Source organism: Lolium perenne, chromosome 3 (genome assembly GCF_019359855.2).
Source record: "Lolium perenne isolate Kyuss_39 chromosome 3, Kyuss_2.0, whole genome shotgun sequence".
Taxonomy (NCBI): domain Eukaryota; kingdom Viridiplantae; phylum Streptophyta; class Magnoliopsida; order Poales; family Poaceae; genus Lolium; species Lolium perenne.
In genome coordinates this window covers 133774308-133786084 of record NC_067246.2, presented here as the reverse complement: position 1 = coordinate 133786084, position 11777 = coordinate 133774308, and the positions used below count along the sequence as shown (strand labels likewise).

The window sequence follows — 11777 nt, the reverse complement described above, 5'->3', positions numbered from 1 at the left end:
CGCGATGATTCATATGTTCATCATAGAAGGCACACACACGATACCACAGACCACACCACCATGCATCTACTCATAAATATTAAGTCCGAGTGATCCATATGGCTATTGTAGCCAAGTTCCCGGAAATGTCTCCTACCCAGCTCGAAGCTGAGGCGAGCGTCGAGAGCGGCATACTGCAGTTGCTTGTGGCTCAAGGAAAATCGCCCCATCCAAAAATTAGTGTCTTTTCTTCTAATTCCTTGGCAGTCTTCGGCGGCTTGTTCTTCTTATAATTAAACTTCTTCTGCTCGAGATCCGTCGCAACATAATGATTTGCAAAATCAATCAAACTCGGAGTCTGCTTTCTTGGGACGGGTTCTGGAGGATCCGCTGGAGGTTGATCGTACATGGAATACTAATTCCGTGGGTCTACAACATATCCACATCATTGTTGATTGCCGCGCCACAGAATTTGATGTTCTTGTCCGTAAGGAAATCGATGAGCATTTGTGGTACTTCATCGGCATGCACAATATGGAAGACCAGAGTGTGTTGCGCGACGGAGAGTTGCAGGACGGAGGCGCGTTGGTTACCCTTGCGAGGGTTGGTGAACTCGTAGTCCAAGCCCACGACCTTCAAACACAGAAAAAAATTTCATTGGAATTTTAGATGCTTTATGCATGATACTCTAAATTTTAAGCCATGGAAAACTAACCTTTATTTCCCCGCGTCGTGGAGGAAATTCCTTCTAACGGCGCGGATCCACCTCTCCACCCTCTTCGCACAGAGGGTGTACGTGATCTTGAAATTCATCTTCTCCATGACATAGTAGTATATTTCAGATCGAGGGAAGTCGAGGGCACGCGCGAGCTTGACCATTTCGGGTTCCATGAGGGCTGGCCGGGGCTAATGGTGCAGTTTTGGTGGCTGTGGAGATCTGAGGAAGAACAAGGCATATATATAGGGGAGAGGGAGGTGAAAGGCGTCAGTCATGGCGCAGGCGGCGATGCAAATTCCGGCCGGTGATCATTTCTGCTTCTCTCTGTTTCCTTGTGCAGTAATGGAGACGATCGATTTCCACGCGGGAACGAACCGTCGGACCTTATGTCCCGGCCCGTGTCTCCAGCCGGGACATAAGGGCTGCCAGTATGTCTTGAAAGGCCTCAGACCCTTTTTTTCCGGTGGGAGCCTCTAACCGGTACAAAAGGCCCTAAAGAACCGCGACAAAAGGCCCCGTAGCTTCTCGGTGATTTTGGGGTGACGTGGTCGGCCTATTTATCCCGGCTCCAGACTGGGCCGGGACAAATGGCCTAGACGGAAGCCCAATTTTCTACTAGTGCTACTCCATGTTACTTCTCAATATGACTAGGAGCGAGCAAGAGAACGTGTACATTCTAGTTAGTTAGTTGCTTCCGTCGGGGAGGCGTGCCAGCGCGTCTACTCCGACCCGCCCGTTGCGCCATAACATTGTAATAAAAACTAAATACTTTTTAGTAGTGATGTTCCTTTCGATAGTGAGGTGTTTTTGGAGACTCCGTTAATCTTAACTCTGTGTGTGTGCATGCATGCGTGTGCTTATAGGGATATGTGTGAACGTTTTTTCTAAACATCTTTACTGTGTTTCGCAATGTTCAACAAATCGTTAACTTATCGGTCAATCCCAAAATGGAGATTAATCGTTTATCGGCCGATTAATTATTTTTATCGTTCGGCCATTTATCACCTTTTTTTCTTGTAAATTCTAATTTTTGGCACTAAATATTCTATAATATGCTATGTAAAAATAATATTGGAGCATTTAACAGAAGTACTACCTTGATCCCTTGCATTTCAAACAATAAATATGAAAATTGTTCGAAAAAAGGACGAAAATATCGACTTCTAGACCGAATTTCAGCTAAAATCAGGCGAAATATCGGCTATCACATTGAAAATCGGCAGCAATATCGGCGCCGGCGATAAATCAACCGATATGCCAAAATCTTATCGGTTACCACCCGATTCACGAGAAATCGCCCGATAAATCGGTATCTCGACTGATTTTTTGAACAATGGTGTTTCGCAAAAAAGTGAAAGAGCGCAAAATATAAAGTACTTATTAAAAAGTATAATCTAAAGGCCCAAGAGGTAGAGCAAACATCACTCATGTCGACAGAATGAACATTTCTTTCTCACTAGGACTGGCACAGCACTTGGAAAGTTAAGAATTTGGAGAATGAAATTATATACAATCATGGCAGTTAGGAACGGGAGACGCAAACAAGTACAATCATAGTGAAGTTAGCAAAGCGCATCCGTATATGCCACACTCAAGTAATTAAATGTCTAAGAACGAACTTACATATTATATGCTGGCCTCACAAGCGAATAATCCGCTGGTTCACTTTTGTTTAATCCAGACAAAGTATATAACCTAACTAAGTTAAAAGGTGCTGAAGCCGGGCATTGGAGATCGATCAATCAGGGACTAACATAATCTTCGGCAGCAATTGTTGACCTTGAAAAGGCTCCAACATTATAAAACCTGCAACTATGTGTACAAGGATAAAGAAATAACTATACTACGATTAGGGAATCTGGTCACTCTTAGGGGAAAAAAAGGTCGACGTATCCATGAGTGCGACGTGGACCAGATGTCAAGGGAAAGTTTGGCATAACCCTAATTGTTAATTAGGGTTAAGTATCTTGTGTACACTTTTCATCAAAGGATCAATCGCGCGCTAGTACATAGAGTGCATATCTAATTAATTTATTAATCAGTTAGTTAACGTGATTGCTACTTTGCATTTTGTCTCGTGATGCTACAAGTTAAACAAGGCTGATTAGCTAGTTAACGGCAAAAAGGAGCTCTAGCTAGTTTACTTTAAGTGCATAGCGTCATGAGTTGGTTGTCTGAGTTTGACAGAAATATAATACTAAGGTGGGGCCAGTGATGTGTAAAGCTAGCTAGCTATATATCTCAAAATAATACTCCCACTGTCATCCAAATTTTATTAGTTATCATTAATATGGAAGTATCTAGAACTAAAATATATCTTGATACATTTAAATTAGAATCAATTAATATGGATTAGAGGGATTATCAAAATGTCTAAGGAGTGTCCCTTTTTTTATTTCAGTAGATTTGATGGCGCGGCCATATATTCCGTTTCAACTTATGTACATGGAATCAGAGACAACTTGATAGTTCTGGGTCGCAAAGCCAGAATACCAGCCTAGGTTCATTCTCCTGTTTCACACAAAAAAATATACCCACTGTCATCCAAATTTTATTGTAGGGCTTAGCAGATCATCAGGTTAATTTGTGGTTTGAAGCTCGGAGTTCTGGAGCGAGAATCTTTGGTCTAGATTTGTTGGACTCAATAAGATTGACATATATACAACTGCCTCCATGCCGAACCTCAGCTATGGACATCACCACACGCAGAATAATATTTTGCCTAAGTGAGACAACAATATGTCAAAGCCGTGGTTTCATCTTCTAAGAAAAAAATGCAGGTGAGATGATGCCATGCCGATACATCCAACCTCCTACCTATCAATTATGTTGTTCTCATAATGGCAATTTGGTTGCAATATAATTGTTTATCTTCTAAGCTGATTTTACCGAGTCTATCTTTTGTCTTTCACAACTTTTATATATACGTAGTAATATTCATATGACTCCGTGTCATCTTATATACACCCACTATGATTGATGGGAAGAAACTTAAACAGCATGCTCATGATTTGCATTAACACATGCATGCTCACACGATTTGTAGTAATTAACTACTATGGTGGGTCTGCATGCTACTTACTCGATCTGATTGCGAAGCTAAGTCATTTAGGATTTAATTAAAGCAGACAAACTATGATATTTAACCAACCAATTACGTGAAGTTGATAAGACTAGATCTATTATGAAATGTAACATTTTAATGGATGACTGTTTTTTGTTGAAGAAATATAGTGTATTGGAGATATATAACCAAAGTCTCTTCTCAAGGATTGTGTTGATGTCCAATATAATATATATGACCTCCATTAGTCAACGAAGGAAGCTTTTGTTGATTTACATAATTAATCTTCTTAACCGAGAACATAGATAATTGTTATAATTTATCAATTGTTCATATGTTCATGATGATTTTTTGTTCTCTAATTTCTCATATTACTACTACCTAGCTGCAAACCTTGGGCCTTTTAGACATCGATCGATTAGAAATGCTATCAACTCCATTCCATACTTCTATCTTTAGAGTCCACGTGGTTGGACTGCAATACTATATAACCGCGCCGCTTTTACCATGATTGTATCAATTGTAGTGATGGAACCTAGATAGTTAATCATATCTAGTAGTCCCTCCGCGTCTCAGATTACTAGTCTTCCCCGTATCCCTAGGTTGTTAATTTGACCTATATAATTTAAATTATATAATGCAAAAATTAAATCATTAGAAAATAGAACATCTAAACTTTCTAATGATATAATTTTTATAACATATAACTAATAGTAACTTGATCAAATTTGCGACCTAATAAACTATGAGAGAGGGAGTATGATGCATGATATCGTGAATATCCATGCATGTGATAACTATAACTAGGGGTATAGCCATCTCAGCATGATCACGTCTATTGGATGCAGCCCCATTTAATTATGCTTGCATGATTTACTTTTAGAGATTTTATAAGGCCAAAGGAACACACTTAAAAATGAAGTTGATGGTGATCAAAGATCAAATCATCCAAATGCATACAATGCAATTAACAAACTGGAAGAACGGTAAGAAAAGATGCAATAATACCATCACATACCATGGGTTGTTCGAGTATGAATGAATATGACATGACTCGATAGGGGCCCTCCTCGTCTTATATACACAACCAAAGATTATGGTTACAACAATTCGAGTCAGCTACATATGAGGATATATGTCTAAAATCCATATGGTTGGGTTACAATGATATTGTGAGGATTCTGGGGAAAATAATATTGACTTGTCTTGTACTCCAGCTTAATGAGTGACGTCCATGTCTCCCTCGTACGTGGTGTTCTCGTGATGACCCGCTCTAGGATGTGTCTTGTTCTGCCTTGTGAGGGTATCAAAATATCATGACATGAACAACGGTGTGTTCGGCTTGAGCTCAAGGTTAAATCACAAAATGTTCAAGCCAACATATTATTTGGCCATTCATTTTTCATCCGACGGCAACGATTGACTGGGAGTCTGGCAGCACATATCCATGTCGTAGATGTATCTATCTTCTAAGTAGTGAGTGGATGTATAACCTATCCACATAAGTTCAAGTTCTCATGGACTCAGATTTGAATTCTTATTTTTTTTAAACAACATTGCTATAAGGGGTTTCTCCACCGCATTTCTCCAAATGAAAAGGTAAATATGTTCCCATAGGTTATCTTCTAGTTGATTTACAGGCTTGAGCAAGCAAGTACTAGGCACTAGCCAACCGTGCCAGAATAGAAGATCAATAAAACAAAACGCAGCAATTCTTGACTCGAGAAATGGCTACTCTGCCGCTTAAATTTTTATAACTCTGACATGACGTACATACTTTAGTTAAAGCAAGTAATAAACGTATAAAAAAGGATTGAGCTATGGCCACCCATGTGTCAACAAGAAGTTTGGCATATCTCACTGTAAAATGTCTGCCGACGTGTATACATGTCGCTTTTATTCCGTTATGGCTCGTGACAATGGGACTGCTGCAAGATCACTAATCAATCTAGATGTATAGTAAGATGAATGCATCGGGATAAAATAGTAATATAGGATTGAGATTTGATTCCGACCTAATTTGCATTGACAAAAGGACTGTGAGAACATAATTATATGCTAACTTATCGGTAGAACAAGGGACGCGTCGTTTTGGCTCATCATGTAGATATACCTATTAGAAAAATAAATTTTAAATCTATTTTAAAATGATGTACTTTTTGAATAAAATTCCTCGGTGTGCATCCAGACATCCTATGTTAGCTTTTGCAAGAAAAAACATTTTGTGTGGCCTATGTAAAAAATACTTAAATGTCTCGTGAAAAACGTTTTTGGAGCACCAGAAATTACTATTATTTGCACAAGCCATAAAAATAATATTTTTTCTCGACACTCTGTATGCAGGTATAGAATGTGTGGAAGTGCATCACAATATTTTTTTAGAATTTTGGAATTTTAAAATATATTTTTCCAGCAATAGGTACATCTACACATATAAGCCAAAAATGGGGTTTCGCAGAACGGGCCACGGGCCCTATTGTTTAGAATATGCATAAGTAGTAATAGGGGGTTGATTATATTCTAACGAAGTCAATTTATGAGTTGATGGACTCCGGCCAATTCTAAGTTATTAACGAGTTAGTGCCTGTTGGTTCCTCAATAAGATAACATGTTATTTTAGCTAGCATAGCAAGATATGAAAACGTGATGGGACTGTTTAAGGTACCGAAGGGCTAACTGATTATCAAGAATAAGATTTTTTTTGCTTCGGTGTTTCCCTTTTTCTAAATTTTAGCCCCATTTTGACGGTCATGGTCTCATACACTTTCGTGAGCTAACTTATTTATTCAAATTTAGTGATTGAGAGGTGGAAGGGGGGACAGAAAACCATAACTATTGGGTATTGTTCTAGAACACCACAACTTCTAGTGAAAACCATAATTTCATTTTCCCCCTCGGGCCGCCTCGCATGAGGATGCTCTGGGGGCTCCCAAAACCCTAACAAAAGCGGCGACGCGATCTGGTCTTTCCGGCCGCTGCCGGCGCCGATGGCGGCGGTTGTGCTCGGCTGCCGAAGGCGGGGGCAACGGCGGCGCGCTCGGCAGGCCCTCCTTCGCACGGAGGCAGTGCCTCACAGGGGAAGCAGCCGTGGAATGCAGGTTCGGCGGCGCGACCTTGGCGGTGTCCGCTGGAGCATGGCGGGGCGGCGGTGGTGTGGCGGAGCTCGTCGGGGAGTAGAAGAGGCCGACAGCGACGGTAGTACTTCGGCAGCGAGAGCGGGACGCGACGGCAAGGGCCCAAATCGACGAGGCGGCGGCGACAAGGCTTGGCCAGGAAGCATCCTTGCGAGCAGCGGCCGGCCATCTCTGCGCGACGGGCGCGCACGCTATTCCGCTGCCTACCGGTATGGGAGAAGGAGGCGAAGAGTAGGCTCGATCTGGGCTACCACGGGCCCGATAGGGCTTTCGCTTTAGGCCCTTGCATAGCATGGAGGTTTCCCGGAGTGGGTGACATTGTTGTGGAGGGTCCTGCTTTGAGGTGGTCGGTGGCAGATCCCCATCCGGGTTGGAGGAGGATGATGGACCGTGGCTCCTAACCATGTGGTGCGTCGAGGTACTACGACTTTGCAAATTCATCAACAAGGTGATGCGGCAGCGGCGGTGCGAGGCTTCACGAACGGTATGCCACTTTTCCAGGAGGTTGGAAGATGTGTGCGGCGATACAGACGAAAGTCCTGCCCAACTCGGGCGGGCCGGCAGCGCGGAGCCCGCGGGTGTCGTTCTCCTCCTTGAAGGCATCGCCGAGGAGCGCCGACATCTCCCTAACTTGCTCGAAGGTAATGGATGTCTTCAGGAGTGGATCAACATGATGGCGGCGTCTTCGACACCGTAACTCTGTTGGGATCATCGTGCTTGAAGCACAACACTAAGTTCCTCAGTTGCTTTCATCCGGTGCTCGTCGTTGTCCAAAGCGGATCTTCAAGGGTGCTATGCACGTCATGGCTATCCAAGACAACCTCCTCGGGACCGACCAAGTTCTGTCATTGATCTTCTTTTGATTGTGCGTTGACAAGGAAGGTTCTCTTGAGTTCTTATTCTTCGGATGTGTCTAATTGTGGTCGAGATGCGGCTTTGGTTCTTAGCTTAGGACAAAGTCTCTTGTGTTGTGTTTGCTTCGTCTGTGGTGGCTATTTTCGGATTAACCGGTGTGGAGTTGGCTTACGATCGTTGCTCGCAGCGAGTGGTACCGTTCTTGTACTCAAACATCTACCTTCTATAAAAATATGATACGCATTTGATGTACTCTCGAAAAAAAAACCACAATTTCACAAATACTGTAGAACTAGAAGTTGTGGCATTCTGAAAATAATTTTTTTTTCGAAAGTGGGGACAAAACCCTAGCCTATGTATCAGAATGATACATATATATGGCCTTTATTATAAGCATTCTGTTTTAATCGTTGTGGTTCTACTCCCTCCAAACTGTTTTAATCGACGGGGACACCCTACTACCTACATGTATGTATTGAGCTGGCTGTGCGTCCATTAAAAGGGACCCGAAGGTAGTATATGTTTACTCAATTATCAACAACTTATTTCCTTTACGCGATCCTAATTATTTCAGGAAGCCGATGGCATTGCATTCTTGCAGTTCGTATAGATATAATAGAATTAATCCAGTTTATAAGAAAAACTCGTGTCGATTTGTTCCAGATTTGGAGAAGTAAATTCATGACGATTTGTGCCAATAAGTCGTAGCGAGGGATTGGGTGGTTAGGAGGGTGGTTGTACCGCGAACCCACCAGAGTTCAAATTCCAGATTTGATATATGTGTCTCATAAATTAGTCGAAATATTCTTTCAGTGGGACGTTCTCGTCGACAGTGAGACGTCTATACTGAATTCGTCAATTTCAAGATACGTTCTGTGTGAATGTATGCGCGCGTTTGTGAGCATCTGTATATATAGTGTGTTTCTCAAAAAAAAAAAAACAAATATGTCGTAGCGAGTATTAAGAAGTGCCAGATTAGGAGAAGTAAATTCATGTCGATTCGTGCCGCATATGTTGCTGTCCATCACACTGTCCGTGATGCCTCGCCCCCACCCAACGGCCGGCGACGGCGAGAGACAACAAAATGGAAGGCTCGCTCAGTTGACTAAACCTGTGCACTAGGAACGCCATCGGTGAAGCATAGACTGCAAAGATAAGCCTGACGGCGTCCAGCTTCTCTTGTTGCAAACAAGACGGGTCATTTTCCCCCATCTCTTTCTCTCGGCGTGGTTCCGGGGATTTCGTTGGACGACATCGTCCATGGACGACATCGATCACACGCCTTTGCTGGGGATGCTTTTCTGCAAGCGAACGAAACTGCTGTTGCAACAGCATCTCCTCCTTGCGTCTTCTGCTCCACACCACTCGCTCCGTGTAATTGCCGCTGATCGATGATCTTGCTTGCAACCACCAGTAACGGCTTGCTCTGCTCATCACGTCAGGACGACGAAGTTAATTATTTATGCTAGCTAGCATCTGCAATCAACCACAACCGATTAATACTTCTGTCCGGTCTATATGCTGCTAAAATGGGTACCATCATCTGAGCTGTTGAGAAATTGTCGTCAGAAAAGAAAAACTGTGCAGTGATCAGTCATTCTAAGCTTCTCTGCAGTTTTCTTTTCAGTTACTAGTACTGTACAGGTTCGGGCCATGTTTGGCTTGAGCTGTTGAGCATGGACACACACACTCGAAAGCGTGTAGCAAAATCAGATGAACCTGTTGATCTGCTGAACGGATTGATGAAGACGTGGATGCAGCAGCCATCATGTTTTATAGTTGTACCAATGAGGACTCGGTCAGGTTACTATGATCTGCCACTCGTATGTCTGAATCGACTATTTCAGCGAAATAAAATCTAAACTTATGCGTGGGCAGTGACAACCCTGCTCAACAGGGATCAGACCCTTGGTTTGACGTTTTTGTGTCTCATAAAGACGTAATTTTCTTTCAGTAAGAGGCGATGTTCATGTTGATAGCAATGTACAAACCATGCAATTACTCTCGATCAAGTACAAACCATGGAATTACTCTCAAGTACAAACCATATTTATGGTGTGATAATCTTGCGGCCACTTATGTGCTTCATGCCCGCAACAAGCACGTCAAAATTGACTATCATTCGAGCGTGTTGCCAATAAGCTATTGGACGTCAAGTTTATCTCCAACAAAGATCAAGTTGCTGATGAATTTACAAAAGTTTTACCTGTAAAGTTATTAGCTGAGTTTAGGTGTAATCTCAACCTTTCGCAAAAGATTAAGGGATCTGTTAGATGTAAACACGTATCCGTACAGGTATGATATAATATACCAACTTATATGGACTCCCTATATAACAACGACGGGGGTTATTCCTGCCCATTCTTAACACGAACCGAGCCCCTGAACCGGGTATCGTTTTCCTCGAACCCTCTACAATTGACATCCCCAACCTGGAAGTTATTACTTCGAAGGGAAAGCATACAACTTCTTTTTTCGAGTACGCGCAGGAGATCTGCGTGTTTTGTATTAAGCTCGTCCATTACAGAGAAAGAAACTTGCACCAGGTATCCACAGATGGAGCCGGCCACACCACCCGCCCAAACAAAGACTACTCCTCCCCTTGGGGTCTACCTAAACCACGACTATAAAGCCACAGATGCCACTCCTCTCTAATCCGGCGACCAAGCTCATGAGGGCTGGTTTCGATGTTGTCGAAGATGCGAGCGTTGCGCTCAAGCCATAGGCTCCGGATAACGAGGAATATGAGGGAGTTCGCCATCTTACGCTGGCCCACGGGCAGCTGCTGGACTGCCTCCGGCCACCACCAGTCGGAGAGCGGGGCAGCCGGGGAGGGGAGCAGGGTGTGCAGCTCGGAATTGGTAGTTGCCCAGACCATCTTGGCGAAAGCATAAAACTGTTTGGGATAGGTATGGCAGACAACATACTGAGCTTTGGTTGAATAGAGTAGGCATCATTCCGTCGTCAGGAACTCAGGATTATGGCATGACAGCAGGCCTAGATACATATACGTTTGAAAGCTGATACAGAGTAAGCCATTCTTTGCTAAACCTTTTATCCCGTCCCGGAGTGTACAAATCGGGATGTGGCGGCTACTGAAAAAGTTATCGCTCCGGCCAATTTTCTAACATAGTGACAAGTTTGACAGCGAGTTCCACGGCACTACATTATTTGCTGATCAAACTTCAACCACAATACTGACGCTGTAGGACGTCAGTTTGACATGGAAAGTTGTACTACATCCATTCCAAAAAAAAAAGCTGATTCTGAAGTCCCTCGTCTACTCTGCAGATTTTGAACAACAGTTTTGGAACCGATCGGTCTATAGTTGTTGGAATAATGCAGATATAGTCAGTCGTCCTTGGCTATTTGTATAGCCCAGCCATTCCGGGAATAAGAACTAATGATGAACTGAAACATCATTGGAGTTTTAGCATTTAGTATACGACATGGTCTAATCCCACACGTACGCAACGAGGTCGTTAGTAGTAGCAGTTGCTCACACCGTAGACATGCATAGATCGAGTCAAGGCCTGAAATGAGAGAGAGAAAGATAAATTTTGATTGGGGTGGTCTGCACTTTGCAGATCGATCAAATTAACGCACGTGTGGCGGTTGGTGGAGCCTTAATCTACTGCTTCTGTTCACTTCAGATAGCGCTTATACTGGTACTATCATTTATAGGGCGTGAATAATTACTTACCAGAACCAAAATTTGAAACTTTCTCGCAACCTCAAGCAGGTAAAAAAGAACAGATATCCAAAATTTGAATTGAGAGGACATTACATAGGTGACATATGGTATGGGTGCAATAATGCTACACTTACGGATGATTTTCTACGGAATGGATTTACGGGATGATGTGCATGCACATGGTTGGTTCACATGATTTCACCTTCCTTGATTTCAGGAACGCAACCTACCTACCTTCTGGCCACGTCAGTCCGTAAGTCTCATTCCGTAGAAAATCGTCCGTAGGTGTAGCATTGTTGGTATGGGTGACATATCTGACGGTATCTGCGCCCC

At 42.9% G+C, this 11777-nt stretch overlaps 1 protein-coding gene across 1 annotated transcript; it reads right to left on the bottom strand.

Moving 5' to 3' along the window:
• Positions 1 to 408: 408 nt before the first annotated feature.
• LOC127339636 (uncharacterized) lies at positions 409 to 858 on the bottom strand. The gene is made up of 2 exons (XM_051365459.1): positions 733 to 858; positions 409 to 612 (listed from the first exon to the last, which is right to left on the bottom strand). The coding sequence occupies exons 1-2, from the start codon at positions 856 to 858 to the stop codon at positions 409 to 411; spliced, it is 330 nt and encodes a 109-aa protein (XP_051221419.1).
• Positions 859 to 11777: the final 10919 nt, after the last annotated feature.

What these genes read in the sequence shown, in the direction of transcription:
- LOC127339636 (XM_051365459.1), bottom strand. Translation starts at nt 858, where the DNA reads ATGGTCAAGCTCGCGCGTGCCCTCGACTTCCCTCGATCTGAAATATAC. An exon ending in TGGAGAGGTGGATCCGCGCC is followed by an intron (nt 613 to 732) that starts GTTAGAAGGAAT and finishes CTGTGTTTGAAG; the next exon opens with GTCGTGGGCTTGGACTACGA.